This window comes from Lissotriton vulgaris, chromosome 6 (assembly GCF_964263255.1).
Source record: "Lissotriton vulgaris chromosome 6, aLisVul1.2, whole genome shotgun sequence".
Taxonomy (NCBI): Eukaryota; Metazoa; Chordata; class Amphibia; order Caudata; family Salamandridae; genus Lissotriton; species Lissotriton vulgaris.
This window is the reverse complement of record NC_141694.1, coordinates 762208045-762232215: the sequence shown is the minus strand read 5'-3', so window position 1 is coordinate 762232215 and position 24171 is coordinate 762208045. Positions and strand designations below refer to the sequence as shown.

Sequence of the window (24171 nt, the reverse complement as noted above, 5' to 3'; positions counted from 1 at the left end):
AAGCCCTTTAAATATGGGAGATAGAGTAGAAGTGCTGAACTGTCAAACTCCGTCAATTTACGAAATGATTATGGGTGAGAAAGCTAAGGGCAGCTTTCTGAGGATTGTAGATCCTAGTTATCAAAAAAAAAAAAAAATATAAGATACTGAAGGCAGCTTTTGGAGTCTGGCAAAAAGTTCGAAAACATATAAAACTATGTAAACTAAACTTTTATACTCCCCTCATATCAAAGGGCCTTCTACCAGAAATGTTTTGTGATTTAACTATGTATAGATGGCAGTAGAAAGGTATACGGTATTTGGGAGATTTATTCAGTAATGACCAAATTGTTTCATTCCAGTATTTAATGACCAATTTTTCTGTGGGAAGAAATGACTTTTTTTAAATTTCTTCAACTTCGAAGCTTCCTACTGAACCATCCTTTAATTTCCCCAGCTAAAACTCCATTGTTAGAACTTTTGCAAAAAAAAACCCGTATAGGAATTATTCACTCAAGTTTAATTCAGGAATATGGGAATGATTTAGGACAATGTCAGCTGAAATGGGCTAACACCCTAGGTATACCTGATGTCGATATTTTGCTATCGATTAAAATGGCTTCAGATTGTCTAATAACAGGGAGGATGAAATCCCAACATTTTATGTGCATTCATAATCTTTATTATACCCCAAGTAAAGTTGCTAAGTGGAGTACGACGACAGGTACGAACTGCAGTCGTTGTGGGCTATTTGCAGCTGATGAATTGCATATGTTTTTTTTTTGTCCTAAACTCTCTACGTTGTTTCAACATATGGAATTTTTTTTATCTATTATTGTCAAATGTGAGATTAAGATAACTGCGGAATCGTTGTTGCTGGGCATTGATCATACTGTTACTAGGCCAAGACCAATTTCTTACTTTTTATTTCTTTGTATGGCTGCAGCTAGATCTTGCATTACTAAGGAATGGATTAGTTCGGACCCGCCTTCATTCTTTATGTGGCGTGAAAAATTACTGTTTATGTATAATATTGAATCTGCTATATACAAGCTAAAGGGGGTTCAAAAAAGAGTTTTGGGGGAGAAAATTTGGGCACCAACTGCCGAATGGATTTAATTTATTATGTTGCTTAACTTATATTTGTGTTATAATTTGTTAAGTACTTTATGAAGACATTGTGTTATTTTGCTAATTATGTACTGCTGTATTTCCTTTCAATAAAACAATAAAACTTAAAAAAAAAAAAAAAGATCATCTTTGGGGGTTATGTTCAGGTCCATGTTAGCTGGAGTGGATATTACACCGGACGGATTTCTATTTAAGTTTAGAGACATGAAATACTTTAAGAAAGTGAGATTAAAGACCTTACAGTCTGCCATAATAAATTGGGTGCCGATCAAAAAGAAAGTCGGGTTACACTACTACTCTAATTTTTCCCCGGTATGGTATTCTCCAGGGCAGCCACCATGTATGCAGGACAGTCTGGCAATCCTGTTAAAGGAGGCTGGGATACTCAGATGGGGAGAGCTATTGGTTGATTGGAGGGTACAGGACTGGAAGGTGTTGAGGGACAGGGTGGGCCCAGCTCTTTCTAGGTTTAAATTTATACAGCTGAACAGTTGGACTCGAGCAGTAAGTAGGAGGGGTCCCCAACTGGGGAAACACAGCTACCTTGAACAACAACTGGCAGAAAAGCGAGAGGGAGGTAAAGAGGTGGCAACCTGGTATTGGAATATAGTGGAGGAGGCAGACGGGAATTTAACTTTGCCAGACGAGCTATGGGGAAATGAGTTGGCCCTTCAGTGCGAGGATTTATGGACGAGATCTTTCACTTTCCTTTACAGAATAGTGAAGCCAGCATGGTTAAGGTGCAATCATCTGTTCACTCTGCACCGTGCTTACTTCTCCCCCCCCTAAGGCTCTCAAAATTTCTCCCGGGACAGAAGTGTAATAAGTGTAACCTTGTGGCAGCTTCAGACATACACACGTTTAAGGACTGTCCTGTTATTATGCTCTTTTGGGAAGAAATAAAGGCTACCCTGGAATTGATCTTAAGTATATCATTGAACATCTCTCTTCCATTAATAATCTTTGGATTGGAGGAAAGTGTAACCGGCCAGGCACAGACTTTTCTTTTCTATTCTATTATCCTGGCAAGACGACAAATATGTAAATATTGGGTGGATTCTAATGCTCCATCGCACGCTGCCTGGTTAATGTCATTGTATGAAACCTCAAAGACAGACCTGGCTAGGTCGTGTAGTAAAAGAAATCTGTCCTTTTGGGATTTGTTAATTAATTGGAGATAGGATTTCCGTTTTTTTTTTTTTCCACGGGTCCTATGATTATGCCGACTATGCTCTGGGAACCCTGGGACGTGGCCCCCCTCAAAACAAAATCCCAGGTCCGTCCGGTTGAATACCGTTGGCTGGAGCAAAAGGGCTTCGCGCATCTCTTTCCGTTTCCAACTTTGAGATTTGGTCTCCCGCCAACTAACAAATCGTGCCTGGGAAAAAGATCTCCATGTTTTTCAAGGCAGACACACATGGTGGTTGGCTTTTCTTTGTGGATGGAGGTTGTGGCAAATGAGGACAAAAAAAAAGGTATATGTTTACTAGGTGTAATTACCCAAGCCCCTAGTTCATGGTAGAGCATGCAGGTTTAGAGGCCCAGTAGATTTAATGCACTTCCGCGTGCACTGCTGTGTTGCCTGCTCTCACTTTAGAAGGGTGTCCTGTTCCGCAGGCTGCATTTAAAAAACAAACTATATGGAAATTCTACTTTGGAAATAAATGTATTTCCAAAGTCTTAAACGACTTTATTTTTACATACAAGTCACCTCTAAGGTCTCCCTAGGTGCACCAGGGGTAGGGTGTCTTCCATCTATAAGCAGGGACACTGTAAAAGATGTTTTATAAGCCCTGGTGAGGGAAACCTGCAATTTAATTTTGCTCTTTGTGGCACTTTGGCGCTCTTGGCTAACATGGGAATACTTTAATAAAGAATAAATATAGATAGGAGTGAGCTAAATACATACTTCAAAGCGTCTAAATGAAAATTAGAATCAATCCAACAGCTTTCCAAGGTTTGATTTATTATACCTATCACAGAAAAGGAGCTATAGAGCTTGTTTTTCTGGTGAGCTAAAATCTAGCCTTCCAGCTGCTCTTTTCTGATTGGCCAGCCTCTGCCAGGCTGAGCCAAGCTGCCTTTATGAGGTGTGAAGTGACCTGGTCCATCCACCCAGATATCAGAATTCTATAAACACCAACTCATCCATTCCAATCTGGTAACTGAAATGGCTAGTGCCACTACCAAGGTCTATATCACACTCCTCACTGATGTGGCCAGTAACCTCACCCTCTTCAAAAAATGCTCAACCCTTCATTAAAATCTGCATGCTAGCAGGTAAATGGAGAATTAAGGCAGCTCAAACATCACTGTGAGACACTTGAGTGCCATTCTAGGCGCACCCATTCCTATTAATACAGGCATACCTATAATTAAGCCCTCAATAACTATCACACTCAATTGCATTAAACAAAGCACCTCTCACTGGGCTCTCATATTTAGGCAAAGTGCTGCACGTATGCAAAGTCAGAAAGAAAGAAGACATTTAAAAAAAGTCTCCTTTTTTTAATTTTTTTTTTTATTTCAAATCGTTTTTATTGAAGTAACAAACCAAAAGTAAAAACAGTACAATAATTCTTCCGTTACAAAGTGATTCGGTACAGGTATTGTTAGACAAGTACAGAAACCGCAAATAATAAGAAAGAAGGGAAAAAATCAATTCTTGCTTGTTTCATTGATATAGATTAACATGCCGAACACTCAATGTGTGGATGTAACGGGTAGGACACTAACATATGAACGCAGATGTACACTCATATATCACAGGTTACTATAACAAGAACGCTCTGCCTCAAGGTGGATCATAATGGAAGAAAGACATGTCTAACGATTTCCACAACTTCTTATTGGATGGACCCCACGTAGAAGACTGTAATGCCTGATTAGTAGCACCTCTTAGAAAAGACAGCCATTCCTGCCAGATCTTGAAGTTTACCTCCTTGGTACATTTCCACTTGCACAAAACTACCTTACATGCAAATGTTAACATTAAATCCAAAAGCTGGCGATCTTGCTCATTTGACAATCGTGGTTCCAACCCCCCTAGAATAACATACACAAAGTCCTGTACAGGTTTTATCTTAAATACGTGATGAATGCAGTCAAATATTTTCCCCCAGTATTCTCTTAGTAAGGGACAATTGAATAGCATATGAGCAAGATCACCAGACCCCGATTGGCAATTCCAGCATGTCGGAGAGTCACGTAATTTGCATTTAAATAGCTTTTCTGGAGTCCAGAACGACCTATTTATGAGCATATACTTCGTTTGGAACAGGATGGGTGACACTTTGTGGGCAAGTGCAGACTTATGAATCAAGTCCCAGTCAAAATTTATTCCTGTGGAGTTCGGTTCCGCTTCCCATCTCGCTTCCACATTTTTGTGAGTTTTCTTGGGCAACGGTAGCAGTAGTTTATACACCTTAGAAACGAAGTGACCTGCGTACATAAGGCGTGGGAGATGGGTTGTCAGCCATGGAGTGTAGGGTGAGAAGTTGCGGTTAGTTAGTGCCGCTTTGATTTTTAGAAAATTATAGAAATCTATCGGAGTAAGATCAAACTTCTGCTGTAAGCTTGAAAACGGAATTGGGTCTCTATTGTCATACAAATCTCCCGCTAGGTTAATACCCCTTTCGGACCATGACTCCCAGAAGAGTTCCATACCCGCATGTTTAAGGTAGGGATTTCTCCATAGAGACATACATGATGATTTAGAAAACGTCAACTTGGTTTTGTGCGTTTGGTCAAGTCTAAGTAGGGCCCTTCTGGTGTTTAGCATTATATATCTGGAGTTTGGCAGGTGCGACAGGTCCATGGTGAGCAAGGACTCAAGAGGAGCATGGCCCACTATTGACCTTTCAATATCAATCCATACAGGAGTATAGATTGGGGATTTTATTAACCATTGGGCACCTTGTTTACAAAGAAAGGCTGTCTGGTAGTTCCTGAATGAAGGTAGACCCAGGCCGCCTTTATCTTTCGCCAATTGTAGCTTCTTCAGAGATATCCTGGCTTTCTTGCCTCGCCACAGGAAGTTACCAAACAGCTGGTCTACTTTAAAAACTAAATTATTCGAGAACGTCATAGTGAGCATGCTGGCCAGGTAGTTAACTAAGGGAGTCGACATCATTTTGAGTGTTTCAGCCCTGCCCCACCAAGAGAGGAATTTTGGAGACCAACCTTCTAGTAGTGTAGATATTTTTTTCAGCGTCAATTCTTCATTTATTTTCAGAGTGGAGACTAAATCTTTATCAAAGTCCAACCCCAGGTATTTAAAGCATTTGGGCTGCCATGTAAGACCAGAGTCCCCTATGATCCCCTTATCACCTATATTGTTCAGCAGTTTGACCTCCGTTTTGTCTTTATTGAGCTTGTAGCCCGAGACCTTTGAGAAATCTTCAATGTCCGACATGAGTGCAGATATTGCCTCCTCAGCTCGCTCAGAAAGAACAAGCACGTCGTCTGCATATGCTGTTAATTTGACCATACAGTCTCCAAATGGTATGCCTGCGATTTTAGGGTCTTTCCTTATATGGTATAAGAACGGTTCGATTGCCAGTAAAAATAACGAAGGCGATAGGGGGCACCCCTGCCTCGTACCTTGCTTTAAGCAAAATGAGGAGGAAAATAATCCACCCGCCCTAACTCTTGCCGAAGGGGAGCAGTATAGGGACATTACTAGTCGTGTAAATGTTTTCCCCAAGTTAAATTTATTAAGGACTGCTTCAAGGAAGGACCAGTCAACCTTGTCAAAGGCCTTTTCGGCATCCAACGTTATCGCCACTGTAGGGGTGTCTAGAAATTTAGCTTTTTCTAGCACATGTGCCAAGATCGAAAGCCCGCTTGGGATGGGTGGACTAGCTGAGGAAGTACCTTCTGAAGACGGGCGGAAAGTATCATTGCCAGGATCTTACAGTCTATATTAATTAGTGAAATAGGCCTGTAATTTTTTGGGAGCGACGGGTCTTTCCCTTCCTTAGGAAGTACTGCTATTGTTGCCTCTGCTAGAGTACCTCTGACTTCACCAGAGCTATTTATCTCTTGGAATAGGTTTAGTAGGGGTCCAGTTAATAGAGTGGGGAACGTTTTGTAGAATTTTGCTGTAAAGCCATCCGGGCCTGGTGCCTTCCCTGTTTTCAGTTTTTTAATTGCGCTTTCCACTTCTAGAGCACTGAACGGGCCATTTAGACCAACCTGATCCTCGGTAGACTGCTGTGGAAGATCACACTCACCCAAGTAATTCTTAATCTTGTCCTCCTCCACCTTTGAATTCTTTGCATAAAGGTCTTCATAGAATACCCTGAACACCTCAGCTATCTTTTCTGGCTCTGAGTGGGAGGTCCCAAAGGCATCTTTAAGGACGCTAATAGAATTCTTTTGAACCTTAAATTTCAAATACGAAGCTAGGCTTTTACCAGCTTTATTGGATTCACAAAGTTTAAATCTCCGTCCTTTGTCAAGCCAAACTCCCGCTCTTTCACTGATTATTTTATTGTATTCATATTTTTTATTCGCCAAAGCATAAAGAGTCGTATCATCTCTAACCCTCAAGTGCTTACTCTCAAGATCTAAAATTTCACTCTCCAGGGATTCCAACTTCGCATTATAATTTTTATTCATGGCTGACCTAATTTTGATACATACCCCCCGTATGGTACTTTTCATGGCATCCCATCTAATGAGATCAGATGTGTCCCCTTCTTTATTAATCTCTAGGTAAGAAGCAATCGCACCTTGTATTGTGGACCTGTGTTGAGCATTACTTAGGATCTCGTCATTCAGGCGCCAAGACGTCTGACGAGGAGAGGATTTGGCATTTGTAATGGATAAGGAGATGCAAGGGTGATCAGACATCACACGAGGCTCTATGGTGGTAGATTCTATTCTGGGAACCCCTTTCTGTGTTATGAGGAGGTAGTCGATCCGAGAGTACGAGTCGTGTGGTGTAGAATAAAAAGTATAGTCCCTCCCTGTAGGGTTATGAAGCCTCCATGCATCCACTAAATGAAAGCGTTGACATAGATTTAGGAAAGCTCTATGAGATTTACTGGCTTTGAAAGGGCAGTGGGAGTCCCTATCTAACGTTGCATCCATCGGGAGATGGAAATCACCACCCACTATGTGAATAGCATTATCCGGGATATTTTCCATATGCTTATTTAGATCCTCCCAAAATTTGAGGTCATTGGCGTTAGGGGCATAAATGTTCGTAACATAAAATTCTGTATTGTCCTTACTTAGTTTTGCCGTAACCCACCTCCCGTCCACACTCGCCTCGGAAGACAAAACCTCCACCTTTGATTTCTTCGCAACAAGTATTAAAACACCATTCTTTTTATGTACAGACTCGGCGCCCACAACCTCCCTGTAGAACTTATTCCTCAGGTGATAGAACTGCTTAGCTTCTAGCTTTGTCTCCTGTAACAATACAATATCACCTTTTAATCTTCGTATATAGTCTAAAATTTTTTGTCTTTTGATTGGTTGGTTCAACCCTTTAACGTTGAGAGATAATATCTTCATTTTGTCCATATTACACACTCCCATTGGAGTATTCACTGTGTTATGTGTGAATAGTTAAGTTATGCTTCATCTGAACAAAGACATCCGTCACTTGGTACCAACAACAGTATGCTAATCGATCAACACCATGAGATTCAGAAAGGACATATGAGCGAACATAGAGTCTATGACCCTCACCACCATCAAGCGTTAGTGCAGTAATGAAAATGCAAGCAAGAAGAAAAAGAAGAATCATAACTAAAAGACATATAACACATACCCGGACCCCCAATCCCCTCAACCCCCCACCCTCCCCACCCCACCTGTATTTAGTAGGCATGGTGATTGGAGAGAGAGTGCGATGCGACCTCCCCGTGCTTAAGCATATTCATAGAAGTGTGAAACATACGAACATATGAACAATCTCTGTAGTCTCGTGATTTGTTGCTAACTAAAGTAACCACGTTAAACCATACATCTAGTAACCTAGTGCATATGATGCAATACAAAGACTTCAAGAGAAAAGATACATGAAACATGGCATTTCTTCATTGTGCGTGTGTTACAGAACCAACAACATTACCAACTGGTATAGGCTTATGTAACGAGGCATGCTAAACGTATTAACTTGTAGATAGAGCCCCATCTCTCGAGGCTCGCTATACTAAGATACAAGGATACAAAAGTGGAGACATGGACTCCATAACCAAAATACTGATGGGAATGCCAGTGCGCTCTTATCCTGGGCCTTAACCTGGACATTCTAAAGTACAAGAGTTTGAGCAGTACAAGAGTTTGAGCAGATTCTTGTGCATACAATACCCTTCCGCAACAAGGAAGAGGAACCCATAGGAAGATGTGTTAGATACGATGACCTTCACTTATAGCCTGAGGCTGAAGCCTGGTCTGATGAGCTTTCGGGATTGTTTGTCTCCATGTCCAAGTCTTCAGGGCCATCTAGCATACGTTTCAATTTCAGAGGATCTGAAAAAATGTGCGGAGAGCCCTGAATAATCACTCGATACTTTGCCGGTCCAGCGAAACCATATTGGAAGCCCCTTTTCTTCAGCAGCGGACGGAGCGCCAAGAACGCCTTCCTGACGTCTACCGTCTCTTTACTATAGTCCTGCGAGATATAGACCTTAGCAGATTTCCACAAAATGTGATTGTTTTTTCGCATGAAGGTAAGAATTTGTTCTACATGCTGGTACCTTAGTGGTTTGCAAACAATAGCTCTGGGACCTTTTTGATCCTTAGATATCCTGGCCGGGACTCTATGGGCTCTATCAAATTCCAATGGGTGTAGGAAAGTCATGTTAGTAGCTTGGGTGAACCAGGACTCGAGAAAGGCCACGCAGCTCCCTAGTTGATCCTCCGAACCTTCCGGAATACCAAAAATGCGTAGGTTCCCCCTTCTATTCCTGTCCTCCAAATCAGCGAGTTTCCTTGTCGTCTGGTCCGCTGCTATGCATAAGCGTTTTATTGCGTTACAGGTCTTGACTTCCATATCCTCGAGTCTGCTAATCCTCGATTCTGCCTCTAGTAGTTTTGCGTTGGTGTCGCGGTTATCTTGTCTGATCGCTGCTACCTCCTCTTTGGTCGCTTTCGCCAGGTCCCTTACTTCATCTAGTCTATTAAGTATTAAGTCTATCGGATCCGGGTTATCTTTCCTTCCTTTGCCAGGTGAAGGCTGATCAGACTTAAATCTCTTTAGGCTTTTTGGTAGCTCTTTGTCTGTCATGACTGCTTGTGGCGTAGACCGTTTGATCGTTGACAGTGGTCTTCCTGTCTTTGTTCCTGATCGTATGGAGTACTAGTATACGCCGGCCTCCGATACCTTGTTCCTGGCCTGACACCAGCAAGCGATCAATGATAAATCAGGGCCACCTAGGAGCCGGAGCGATAACCAACCTATCTGTCCTTTTCCTGAATTTGAACAGGCACCGTGATGAAATGCGCGTTCCTCAACTTAGGGTGTAAACCTGCGTCGCCATTTTAGGAGCCACTACGTGCATCACTTGCATATAAAGCCTTGCATCAGTAGGGCCACTTTGTCAGCCTAAACTTGCTTTAACCTCAATAACAGCGTTTAGTAGGTGCCAGCCCCAAAAACGTACATCCAAGCATTCACTGAGATTCTTTCTTCTCTTATTTTTTGGCTTCTGGTGTAACACATGGATCAGTTGCAGGTCATAAATCTCCACATATTACTTTCTTCGCATTTATCCAGCACACAGACTTTGTAGTATGCGAGGTACGGAAATCACAGTCATTTAGCATTGCAATGTTTAAGCACAGTGTGTTGAAGGCGCTAGCTCCAGAAATCTACATCCAAGTATTCACATAAATTCCTTTTCCAGCTTCCTGGTCTAGGACATAATTTAGTTGCACGTCATAAGTCACACAGATTGCTTCCCTCGCATTTAATCAGCACACAGACATCATAAGTCTCCTTTTAATGCCTCCTTTCAAATGGCATGAACTTTTGGTGCTAAACACTGTCTGCTATTGTTTGCAGATAGGGTTTTGCGTCAAAAGCCCTGGGTGGTTGCATGGGAATGCCCATGTACCATCCATGTAATGCCTTTTGGCGTTAAGTAATGCAAAGCAGTGCTTTGTTTTACTTTTAGAGTACTTTCCAGTGCAATATAAGTTTTGCACTGGAAAGTAAATTTGTGAAAAAACATTTTGTGCTGGTTAGGGTGACTTTTGTGATGCTAACCAAGCGCAACATTTTTGCAAATCTACTCCTTGGTACCTTTAGAATTCCTGGATATTAGAAATAAGGACATAAATTTGGCTTGGATAACTCATGTGGAAAAAGGTTTATGAGGGTTTAAGTTCAAACTGGCTTAAAGTAATTCAGAGCTTTTCCCTCACCAAATCTTCGTTTTCTATGATGTCCTTGGTAACTATTACATCACTCACCCTTCTCACAAGTGCACCTAAAATCATTTTGAGGTATATTTACTAAGATTTTACGCTGTGTTTGTGTCACATAAATGAAGGAATTCGACACAAAACTTTTTTTAACCTATTTACTTTCCAGTGTTATACCTGTTTAGTGCTGGCAAATAACTTGAAAGTAACGCAAAGCAGTGCATAGTGTTGATTTTCATTACTTTGCACCATGGGTGGTAAAAGGTCAATCCATTCAACCACCCATACTTTTTGATGCTAAACCATATCTACTAACATTAGTAGACAGTGTTTAGCGCCAAAAATTAACACAGCTGTAAAGCAGGCAAAAAGGAGAAATGTTGTAACTTCTCCTTGCTTTTACGAGTGTATGTGTGCTGCCTGTACAGCACACATCCAAATGAGGAAAAGGTTTTAAACTTGTCTGGTCCTGTACAATCCCTATGGTAGACTGAGACAATCACCTTAGCACTATGGCCCTAAGGTGTGTGCCAGGAGCTCGGCAGCTGAAATCAGTGCTGGTGCTAGGGAGAGGGGAGGAGAGAGCTCTGGATATGGCACTCTTCCGCGCCCTCTATGTCATGCAACATAGGCAGCATTTTTGGCTGCGGAGCTGTGATCCACGATGATTCAGGAAATCTGGGGCTATTTCACTTACGCCCAGTGCTTTAAGTAGGATGAAAAAACTGGGGGGGGGGGTCTCAAAGGGGCGTGGCTAATTTAATTAAGGATGTGGCTTAAAACACGGAAGGTAAAAATCTTTGCTTAGCACAGTGTACCGCCTGACTTGTATTTTACTGTTCCTGTCATTGCATCGGGATAAATGATTCAACAAACAACTTCAAACCTACAAGAAGTCAGGACTATGGGCTTTGTCGATGGTTGTTAGTTGTGTAGGATAAATAAGCAACAACTATGGCTATCGAAAAAGCTTCCACTTTAAGCCCTGGTGACACCACGACAATGTTGTTGCTCCTGAGTTTCAAAAAGAGAAGGAAAATCCAGAGAGAAAATGACTCTCTTTAAAGAATTTCCCTTCTCCTACAACGCTCACTGGCATGACGTCATGCCGAGTACGCGCACATCCATGTGCCTGCTGTCACTGCTGTCCGGGAAAAAACTGACCACCTGTGCCAGGGCACAAAGCAGAGACCGATAGAGACCCGTTTCGAGCCCCCTTTAAAAAAAACTTAAAGCCCTGCTTGCATCTAAGTAAACAAGCTTTTTCATAATATTTGTTCGCGACAAGATGGATTGAGTAAATAACCTCTCCATGCCTGGTACTTTTTGCCCTCTCTTGAAACTCTTTTCAATGAGAGCATCACACTGCATGAAAGGACTTCTGTGAACTCACTCTCAACCTTGCATGAATATATTCCGAGAGAGAGAGAGAGAGAGAGCTGTTTTTCCTGAAGGACTACTAGGCCCGTATCCCTCAGTAATACAGAGTATCGCTGATCTTTCTCACAGCTTCGTACATTGCCAGGTTACGTGTAAGCCGAACCACCAGATTTGGCAAACAAGTTCCATTTCCTGTTTTTATTTCTAGCTATTAGAGCCATGTAACCTTGCGATTTTTTGTCCTAGCGACTTCATTTCCACATTGGGATGATTTATCAAGCTGGAATGTTTGGTATGTAATAGTGAATACATTAATTATCCTAATTATCTCATGTTACGTAATGCATTCCCTCTGTATATATGCTTCGATTGGAGCACACCTCTGACATGCAAAGTTCAATGCCTCTCGTAAGTGGCAGAAGCGTTTCTTCTAGACAAAGATCACGGGGCATTTGTGATGCCTGCCGGCATTTACTTGATCAAAATGTGCGCTGGACTGCTCCTATGCTTTTTGTTGTGCCGTGTGGCATCCATTGCTGGGTTGGCATGCTCCAACCAAGATGGAGTGATTGCTAGCTTGCCGGGAGACGTCATTATCGGAGGCCTTTTTCCAATGCATGCATCTGTTTCGTATGTTCTGAAAGGAAAACAACCAACTAGATTCGACTGTAGGCGGTAAGCCTCCATTTTTTCTTCATTTGCAAATACACATCGCAGTTAGAAGATGGTTAATTAACATTAAAATAAATTTTCCTTGCAAAGTTTTACAGTCCACATTTTGCGATCTCCTAAAATTAAAATGGTTGATGCAGCGAGACACGCATTAGCACCATATACCCAATGCCATGACTTTACAAATTAATCCTTGAAATGTAAGTTGTCTCATATCTGAATGATGTGATTATGCATTGACAAATTTAATATACCTGAAAAGGTGGAGGTCTGAACCAAGCTCGCGGAATTTGAGGGTGAAAATATTTGACAAGTTTCTAGCCACATCTCTCTCCCCAAACACCCTCATTTCAGACAGGCAAACCTAGGCAATGCAAGGCCAAGGTCTCTGAAAGCCTTCATGCTATTGGACCATCATTCACTGAACTCTGCCTCTAATTAGTTTATTACACTGTAGTTATGATATTAGTTACCTGTCATTAGACAATTATAAAGCTCTTTAACAGTCATAAATTCTGACATTTGAGGAGTGATGTAACACTTCCAGCTTCGAGAGTCACATTTAGAAGCAGAATTACACTGAACACGAGAACTAACTTTTAGGCCTGCCTCTGTTTGTTTTCCTGCATTAAACAGTCATTTGCAGCAAGGATCCATTTATGGAAGTTTTGTTTTTTGGCACAGCCATAGCTCATTACATGAAAAAAGGAATCTCTCTGACTGTTACACTCAATAAAACTTGGCTTTGAAAGTCTCTGCATGTTACCACATATCGTGACCTGTTTTTGTAACTTACATTAAACTGCATATAGTATTTTTTTGACACAAATTACCAGTTGAGTATTGGCGTGTTTAAATTCTCACTACATTTCTTCATACATATTTGCAACTATACCTATTTATATGGAGGGGCGTGAGACCGATGATTTAAGATTTTAGGTAGGGTAATGGTGTGATAGTTTTTTATAATAAAAAAAATACCCTTTATTGTGTATTTGAGAATGTGTGCGTGCTAGAAAATCAGCATGGCAGTGGCGCACCCAAATGGTGGGTGAGTTGGGGATATTTTTAACCTCAAAGTCTATGAGGTAATGTGTCCCAAGAGACAAGATCCAGAGAATCATTTTAAAAAAAGCAGTCAATAAGAAAGACTGACCCAAAAAGGAAGTGTGAGATTACATTTAGTTCTAAAGGGAGAGAAGACCCCACTTTCACCAGGGAACAGGGTACTATGACAACGCAAGTCAAGGGAGAATCCCTGGAAACACTCAATTCTATTGTATAAGTATATACCTTCACACTCATACACACCCGAAGAATATGGGACGTACACAGTATCGATTTCCACACTAGAATGAACGTTCACAGACTTTTTATTGTTAAAAAATTAATACAATAAGAACACAAATTTATGCACAAATCAATAAAATTTCAGAAAAGATTTCCTGAAAAATGTGTTACATAAAATACAATGTAATTCAATACAATGCAATTCACAATTTCTAAAAGAAGGAGAGAAAGATACTACAATACATCAAAAAATCATATTCAATACATGAAAGAGAAGACTCAGAAGATGATTTACATAATATCTAGACAATAGAAACCTCCATAGTGGCCTACACGTTCTCTCGCCACTCCTTTTCAAATATCCAAAGGCCTCCTTACGTTCTTTTTCTGGGCTATTAACAGTATCATAGATGTATGGATATCTGTTATTCCCGGGGCTAAACTTGGATTCTATTTACAGAACTGCATTGACGCGTTTCGGTGTCATAACTCTGGATACTTGAACACTTTCTTCAGGACTTTCCAACTCTCTGGGGTCACCGGCTTCATAAAATATTTAGGACACCCTTTAAAATACATAGAAAAGAGTGTCATTGCTCGTAAATTGTAAGCTGGTCTTATTCCCACTCTACGCATTACCTTCACTATTTCATTTCATATTATAGCATCTATGATATCTCACATCTTTTTCAGGGAATGGCGCATTGTATTTAGCCACTATCTTGCAGTGTGTTATATTCCAACAAGATTAAAGGATTCCTTATCACCCTTTTTAATTTGACAGATATGCAAATTACAGAATACATCATATCTTCATGATCTGAGTATGATTGTACATTCAGGGCTGCCTTTTACACAGTATTCTCAGTTTATGTTATTAATGCCCTCCGTCTCATTATAGTGTGGAAAGCGAGGGGATTATATAGTGTCAGGGAGGGGACCGTACTCTCTCACGCATGCATCTCACATCACCATTAGACTCTGTTTTCACTTGCCTTGCTCTTTATATGCAAGGTAGGGTATGGTACATCCACCAACACGGGTTCTTAGAATATCTGTCTGGGTATGTTCCGGTCCTTACGTGTCTCTCTAATAAGGATAGAAAGAAAGAGGTTGTTCTATCTATTCCCTCTTCGTACAACAGAGATAGAGGCATCATACTTTAATATTTTACCTTCTTTAAATCTTGAGTTATCCTTTTTATTAAGGTCCTTATTCCTTTTGTGGGTATTCTAGTTCGGTAACTGGAACACCATAGAAGACTCTTCCAACAATCTAGATAAACCAAGGATATCCCACAGATATTGCTTTATTTCCTTTATAGTATCCTTTGACTGTTTAATATATAGCCTATGTCACTACCTGTCAGTACAATTCAGTATGTGATTGGTTACACCTTACCTTACAAATAATAAAATTCTACTTGAGCAAGGCATACATTGCTTCCTCAGGAACTGGATATGTCCTAGGAATTTAAATTGAAATTATTTTAGAACTCATTATTAGATTCTATTCTTCAAAAATCTTGTTGGTACAGATTACTTATTTGTTCCGACCCTCCCCCTTAGGCAGGGTCGCATTCGTCCATTAGGTCATGTGTAATATTTTCGTGGCATGATGTCTTTTTCTACCCCTACTGGGAGGTCCGATTCGCCTTGGTTCTAACACTAGTATTGTTGTCTACCACTACTCCGACCGGGGGAGCCTATTAGTTTGTCCGCACGTCTGGTAGTAAGGGTCCTACACTCCTCCATATTACGGACAAGGTGCATTATTAGATTGACCACGCTGTGTTATGCTTGGACTTCCGCGTATTAAACGCTCGAGGCCCTTGCGATAGTGCCGGTTACTTTACCTCCCACTGGACCTTTACTTTGATATTGTCCCAGGTGATAAAAAGATGTTACTACACCCGCATTCTATATCACCCTTGGTTATAGGTCCTACACTCCTAAATGTTACAGACAAGGTGCATTATTAGGTTGGCCACGCTGTACTATGCTTGTTATACTTGGACTTCCGCGTATTAACCGCTCGAGGTCCTTGTGATAGACCCGGTTACTCTACCTACCACCGGACCTTTACTCCGATATTGTCCCAGGTGTTAAAGAGATGTTACTCCACCCGCATTCTACATCACCCTTGATCATGGCTTCTAACAGAGCCCCACCTATAACTTCCGAATTCCATTCTTACCTTCTTTTTCTAGTAACAGCGCTTCTGCCTCGCTCCTTTCCTCTTGTGTTTCGTGTCCTACCCGCGCACCTTTTATGCGTGTGTTAACTACTAACAAGGGTCTACAGCTGGTCCTCCTTACTTGCGCTAATACGCGCATGCGCACAAGTGATCTTTTTGTTTGCAAACGTGGCCGCCATTTTAGCATGGTGTTACATTGACGTATTATACTATGGGGAGCCTGATTAGCTCGATAAAACTCAATTTTAGCTCAGAAGCCTACATTTTCCTTTTCTTATGTGCGATTGATCTACAGCTTATTCTTCGATTATCTATTTTCGTACTCATAAATTGTTATATAGCTTTTTACAGCTGTCTGTTTCCAAAGATGTAGTGCCCCCGCATTGGCTCGCCTTTAGTTTCATTGTTAGCTAGCGCTCACGCACACAAAAGAGGCGCTGAGGGGGATGCAGCTCGTGCGGTGTCTCGTGCACTGTGTTTGCACCTGCGTCTCTGCCCAGGCTTTGTGAACCTTGGGCATGGCCTTGACTTCTGTGGTGGGTCCCAGAATCAGTAGCTATGCGCTTACTTATTAACAGCTGCAAACAAAACAGGTGATGGACAGAATGTGGATCAATGTCACACATTCACCCCAGTCCAAAGATCTGGGCCCAAATCCATCATTTGTTTGCACTCCACACCACCCTGGGTTAGACAATGGCGATATGCAAATCAGCTCTGACCCTGTGCCTCATGGGAACAGTCCAGTCCGAACTACAAAAGCCATGTCCTTCCCAGAACGGAATCAAGCATCCGAGGACCGGACCGGTTTCGAGGTAACACCTCTCATCAGCCCGGCTAGCTTGACTCCAGTGGTGTGGAGTGCCTGGGACCCACGTCTGAGCATCCCCAGCGCACTTATGGCGGCAATTGCAAACAAAACAGGTGATGGACAGAATGTGGATCAATGTCACACATTCACCCCAGTCCAAAGATCTGGGCCCAAATCCATCGTTTTTTTGCACTCCACACCACCCTGGGTTAGACAATGGCGATATGCAAATCAGCTCTGACCCTGTGCCCCATGGGAACAGTCCAGTCCGAACTACAAAAGCCATGTCCTTCCCAGAACGGAATCCAGCATCCGAGGACCGGACCGGTTTAGAGGTAACACCTCTCATCAGCCCGGCTAGCTTGACTCCAGTGGTGTGGAGTGCCTGGGACCCACGTCTGAGCATCCCCAGCGCACTTATGGCGGCAATTGCAAACAAAACAGGTGATGGACAGAATGTGGATCAATGTCACACATTCACCCCAGTCCAAAGATCTGGGCCCAAATCCATCGTTTTTTTGCACTCCACACCACCCTGGGTTAGACAATGGCGATATGCAAATCAGCTCTGACCCTGTGCCCCATGGGAACAGTCCAGTCCGAACTACAAAAGCCATGTCCTTCCCAGAACGGAATCAAGCATCCGAGGACCGGACCGGTTTCAAGGTAACACCTCTCATCAGCCCGGCTAGCTTGACTCCAGTGGTGTGGAGTGCCTGGGACCCACGTCTGAGCATCCCCAGCGCACTTATGGCGGCAATTGCAAACAAAACAGGTGATGGACAGAATGTGGATCAATGTCACACATTCACCCCAGTCCAAAGATCTGGGCCCAAATCCATCGTTTTTTTGCACTCCACACCACCCTGGGTTAGACAATGGCGATATGCAAATCAGCTCTGACCCTGTGCCCCATGGGAACAGTCCAGTCCGAACTACAAAAGCCATGTCCTTCCCAGAACGGAATCAAGCATCCGAGGACCGGACCGGTTTCGAGGTAACACCTCTCATCAGCCCGGCTAGCTTGACTCTAGTGGTGTGGAGTGCCTGGGACCCACGTCTGAGCATCCTCAGCGCACTTATGGCGGCAATTGCAAACAAAACAGGTGATGGACAGAATGTGGATCAATGTCACACATTCACCCCAGTCCAAAGATCTGGGCCCAAATCCATCGTTTTTTTGCACTCCACACCACCCTGGGTTAGACAATGGCGAAATGCAAATCAGCTCTGACCCTGTGCCCCATGGGAACAGTCCAGTCCGAACTACAAAAGCCATGTCCTTCCCAGAACGGAATCAAGCATCCGAGGACCGGACCGGTTTCGAGGTAACACCTCTCATCAGCCCGGCTAGCTTGACTCCAGTGGTGTGGAGTGCCTGGGACCCACGTCTGAGCATCACCAGCGCTTTTGTAGTACGGACTGGACTGTTCCCATGGGGCACAGGGTCAGAGCTGATTTGCATACCGCCATTGTCTAACCCAGGGTGGTGTGGAGTGCAAAAAAACGATGGATTTGGGCCCAGATCTTCGGACTGGGGTGAATGTGTGACATTGATCCACGTTCGGTCCATCACCTGTTTTGTTTGCAAATTCCGCCCTAAGTGCGCTGGGGATGCTCAGACGTGGGTCCCAGGCACTCCACACCACTGGAGTCAAGCTAGCCGGGCTGATGAGAGGTGTTACCACGAAACCAGTCCGGTCCTCGGATGCTTGATTCCGTTCTGGGAAGGACATGGCTTTTGTAGTTCGGACTGGACTGTTCCCATGGGGCACAGGGTCAGAGCTGATTTGCATACCGCCATTGTCTAACCCAGGGTGGTGTGGAGTGCAAAAAAACGATAGATTTGAGCCCAGATCTTCGGACTGGGGTGAATGTGTGACATTGATCCACATTCGGTCCATCACCTGTTTTGTTTGCAAATTCCGCCCTAAGTGCCCTGGGGATGCTCAGACGTGGGTCCCAGGCACTCCACACCACTGGAGTCAAGCTAGCCGGGCTGATGAGAGGTGTTACCTCGAAACCGGTCCGGTCCTCGGATGCTTGATTCCGTTCTGGGAAGGACATGGCTTTTGTAGTTCGGACTGGACTGTTCCCATGGGGCACAGGGTCAGAGCTGATTTGCATACCGCCATTGTCTAACCCAGGGTGGTGTGGAGTGCAAAAAAACGATGGATTTGGGCCCAGATCTTCGAACTGGGGTGAATGTGTGACATTGATCCACATTCGGTCCATCACCTGTTTTGTTTGCAAATTCCGCCCTAAGTGCGCTGGGGATGCTCAGACGTGGGTCCCAGGCACTCCACACCACTGCAGTCAAGCTAGCCGGGCTGATGAGAGGTGTTACCTCGAAACCGGTCCGGTCCTCGGATGCTTGATTCCGTTCTGGGAAGGACATGGCTTTTGTAGTTCGGACTGGACTGTTCCCATGGGGCACAGGGTCAGAGCTGATTTGCATACCGCCATTGTCTAACCCAGGGTGGTGTGGAGTGCAAAAAAACGATGGATTTGGGCCCAGATCTTCGGACTGGGGTGAATGTGTGACATTGATCCACATTCGGTCCATCACCTGTTTTGTTTGCAAATTCCGCCCTAAGTGCGCTGGGGATGCTCAGACGTGGGTCCCAGGGACTCCACACCACTGGAGTCAAGCTAGCCGGGCTGATGAGAGGTGTTACCTCGAAACCGGTCCGGTCCTCGGATGCTTGATTCCGTTCTGGGAAGGACATGGCTTTTGTAGTTCGGACTGGACTGTTCCCATGGGGCACAGGGTCAGAGCTGATTTGCATACCGCCATTGTCTAACCCAGGGTGGTGTGGAGTGCAAAAAAACGATGGATTTGGGCCCAGATCTTCGGACTGGGGTGAATGTGTGACATTGATCCACATTCGGTCCATCACCTGTTTTGTTTGCAAATTCCGCCCTAAGTGCACTGGGGATGCTCAGACGTGGGTCCCAGGCACTCCACACCACTGGAGTCAAGCTAGCCGGGCTGATGAGAGGTGTTACCTCGAAACCGGTCCGGTCCCTGGATGCTTGATTCCGTTCTGGGAAGGACATGGCTTTTGTAGTTCGGACTGGACTGTTCCCATGGGGCACAGGGTCAGAGCTGATTTGCATACCGCCATTGTCTAACCCAGGGTGGTGTGGAGTGCAAAAAAACGATGGATTTGGGCCCAGATCTTCGGACTGGGGTGAATGTGTGACATTGATCCACATTCGGTCCATCACCTGTTTTGTTTGCAAATTCCGCCCTAAGTGCGCTGGGGATGCTCAGACATGGGTCCCAGGCACTCCACACCACTGGAGTCAAGCTAGCCGGGCTGATGAGAGGTGTTACCTCGAAACCGGTCCGGTCCTCGGATGCTTGATTCTGTTCTGGGAAGGACATGGCTTTTGTAGTTCGGACTGGACTGTTCCCATGGGGCACAGGGTCAGAGCTGATTTGCATACCGCCATTGTCTAACCCAGGGTGGTGTGGAGTGCAAAAAAACGATGGATTTGGGCCCAGATCTTCGGACTGGGGTGAATGTGTGACATTGATCCACATTCGGTCCATCACCTGTTTTGTTTGCATACTTATTAACAGGGCGCCAGCAGTAGAGAACGCTGCTATCTTGTGCATAGAGAAGAAATAGATAGCTCAGTAAGTTGAGCACCGGCTGTAGAGATTGTACATGCAGGTGTTAGTCAACTGGTGGCATCTTAACAGGGCTGAGGGAGTCTTTCATCCTCACAAAGTCAACATACTGGTTCATATTCAAGAAACTTGCAGTACCTGTAGAAGCGTACCTATTACGCATGGGTGCAGATTTAATACTTTTGGGAATACACAAACGTTCCCAGAAGGATATCTAGAAAATTGTGCCACGCAAAGGTTTGAAGGAACACTGCTGTACTCCAATTCCCCATGCATGGACATCTGCGGAGTGTAGATTTAAGCATAGTGGAATACTCTTTCAGTGCAAAAACATTTTACCTTGTGGAAGCCCTCCCCCTGTCTACACCGTGAGCAAATCTGAACTCTGACCTGAACGTCACAGCCCTATGGCCCAAAACAACCTTCATTCCCTACTAACGAGTGGTGCGCGGGAGCGGCCCACCTTTCTTTCCTTCTTTCATTTAGTTGCTTCCCTGTGAAATGGGTCCAAAAAGAAGAAGCCCACGAGTGGTGCGTGAGTGCCACAGCGAAACATGTGGTTTCAATTATAGCACACGTGTCTGGGCACGGTAATTCAAACCACATGACAGCCGGTGCGTGTAATAGACACCAATAGGCTGTGGGCGGAGCAATGCACCCACCTTTGGCCAATTGCGTGCATTCTTTCATAAAAAGACGCACGCAACGCCCAATAGGGTGGCTCAAAAGGAAAAGCACACGATTCCTAGGGCAGTTTTCAAACCCCCTCCAAGAGGTGTCTAGCTGCGCGGACAGTGCTACGCAACGCATGGGCAAGACCTAAAAATCATGTGGGTTTATTGAATGTTAAATTTAAATACATACATTTTAAGATGTGCCAGTGCATTAGCAATATCTTTAAAGTACATAGAAATCTTTTGCCAAGAAGGCCCTCTGCAATAGGAATAGTACACCATAACAGCCAAAATCAGATTTAGCCTAAATCTCAAAGGTGTTGCTAAAACAACAAGGAATTGGCCAGCATTCCAAGTAGAGACCAAAATCAACTGGCTCAACCCAAATTCAATGGTTCATAAACAGTTTTCTTGCAGAGGAAGGTAATTAAAAACTGCAAAGACAGCATGGTGCAAACAGAATGGCAACAAGATCACTAAAGTTCACACAACCCTACTATTTTAGCACTTATCCACTACATGAATATTGATTGCACCTTTTGACCTAATATTGTTCAGAAGTGTTAGAACAAACTCTGTGCATAGTTGACAAAAAATATTGTGTATTAATCCAATACAGTGTGCTAGCAGGACGAGTGTTGGGATGTAGCAAAAGGCTTCCTCTAGGAGATTTCTTCGAGAAAAATGTGTCATACAGAAATCAACAATTTATGTCTTGCTGCATGTAGTTTTAAGTGCGATATATAAATACAGAATGAACATCATGATTCTGCATCCACTTTAAATAAGGTGACAATGTGGTCTAAAGGAGGCCTAGTTAAAGTTAAGCTAAAAAAATAGAATTTAATGCATCCTAAAGATTTTCGTTTCAATTGCCCCATGACCCATTGACTAGTCTTTCCTGTTGTGTGCACCCCTCTAGAATTGGCCTCCAGGCCTTAACCTTTGGAGGAGCCACCGTTCCCCACTTGCAGATTATGCCCTGCTTAGCTGCTGTCAATGCCACGTTACAAAAGAGTTGTGTGTATTTGTCTAGCGATTGCTCTCCCCATATTCCGAACAGAACCAGGGATGGAGTGAGATTCAGGATGAGGCTCAGCCCTATCAATAAAGTTTCAACAATTGTGTCCAAGTATTCGATTAGACGTAGGCAGTTCCATAGGGTGTACAATAGTGTGCCCTTTTGTGTGCAACCTCTGAGATATCTATCCTTGTCTATCTTGCCCCTGGCCAGCAATCATGCTCTAGTGCAGCAAGCCCTGTGGAATATCTTTAATTGGACCAACCTAAAGCCTCCCCGGATAGCTACTTCTCCAGGATAACTACACGCTTCTGCCCATGCGTCATCCTTAAGTTTCCCTAGGTCTCACTCCTAGCTGTCCCTGAGTGTTGTGAGGGGTGGGCTGGGTATACTAATGTTAATTACTGTGACATAGATCTGTGCTGCCACATGTTTCTGTAGGAGGGCCACCAGAACATTCATATTTAACAGTGTTTCTTCCCCTAGCTCTTTAGGTTGCTGATATGGGCCCTCAGTGTGTACCTTATTTGCATGAAATGGAAGATCAGGCTACCTGCTAAATCATATTGCATTTCTAGTTCCTGGATTTGTATCACTTCTCCATCCTTCGAAACAACTCCTATTATGAAGATACTCATCTGGTCCTACTTCTTGTACCCTTCTATCTGCCATAGGTCTTTTAATACATCAATTTTAGAAATGGAGGTCTCTAGTTGGCAAGGGCTTGCACCTTTGTCCAAGTAGGGATCCTTCTTCTTAGTCAGGATAAAGGAGTTACACCCCTAAAATAACATCTGCTCATCTCCTTGGTAGTTTGGCACGAGCAGTCAGGCTTATCTTAGAGGCAGTGTGTAAAGCATTTGCACATAACCAACGGTAATACAGTGTAAGCACTACAAAAAGACACCGCACCAGTTTAGAAAAATATCCAATATTTTTATACTTGTATGACAAGACCAAAAACTATACAAATCCACAATACAGTACTTAGAAATCTTCAGTTATCAACATAACCTTGAAAAACAGTTTCTTGAAGTCAATAGCTCCCTCTGAACAAACAAAGAAATCCAAACAGTTCTGGCTGACCGCGGCGGCGTGGGCCAGCTACGGTGTTGGGAAGGCCCACAAAACAGTACCTTTAGAAATACAGGGCGTTGGCAACCTCTCGTTGAGCTTCCGAAAGTACGGCATCTGCAGGCGTTGGCTCCGGAGTCGTCGGGCCCTAGAAATCACGCGTGTTTATTTATTTATTTTATTTATTTAAACTTATAACGCGCGCAGCTACCCGCAGTGGGTTTCCCGGCGCCAAGGGACAGATTAAAAGAGGGAGAGAACATACCATGAAATTTTGCTGAAAAGAGACACCCTAATCGCTACTGAAAAAGACAGGTTTTAAGTCCCTTACGGAATCGAAGAAGATTTGTTTCGATTTTTAGACTAACAGGCATAGCGTTCCAAAATTTCGGACCTAGATGAGAAAATGAGCGGGCGCACATCTTTACCAGCTTGAATCTCGGAATCACAAAATCACTGTTCCCCGAGGATCTCAAGGAGCGGCTAGGCTTATATGCCTGGATGAGATCCTGTAAGTACCTAGGGGCTGAACCTTGTTTAATCTTAAAGATGTAGCATAGAGCCTTAAATTTAATTCGACTAGCAATCCTAAGCCAATGAAGACCATGGAGTGCTTGGGAAGCAGAGACTCTCCTAGGAACATGGCATAAAAGTCGTGCAGCCGCATTTTGCACAACTTGGAGTTTGTTTACTGTTGTTTGGTCAGCTCCAAGATAAAGGACATTTCCGTAGTCCAGGCGGGAAACAACCAATGCCTGGACTACAGTCCTCTGTGTGGAAACAGGGAGCATCCAAAGGATTTTTTGAAGCCATCTTAAAGTGGTGAAACAGGTGGAGGCTACCTTTACTGCCTGCTGTCGCATCATAAGCTTTTCATCGATGATGAATCCGAGATTGCGAACCTGAGCAACGGGTTGAG

At 43.5% G+C, this 24171-nt stretch overlaps 1 protein-coding gene across 2 annotated transcripts in view; it reads left to right on the top strand.

The window, feature by feature from the left end:
- Window positions 1–24171, top strand: part of LOC147707951 (G protein-coupled receptor family C group 6 member A-like) — a 451952-nt gene that overhangs the window by 39281 nt on the left and 388500 nt on the right. The window contains exon 1 of one of the 2 annotated variants that reach the window (XM_086926748.1): window positions 12325–12549. The exons of the other annotated variant lie outside the window; for it this stretch is intronic. Coding sequence (XP_086782874.1) covers window positions 12332–12549 — 218 coding nt within the window. The 5' untranslated portion in view covers window positions 12325–12331. Of the gene's footprint in view, window positions 1–12324; window positions 12550–24171 lie in introns of those variants that run through there. 2 annotated transcript variants of the gene reach the window in all.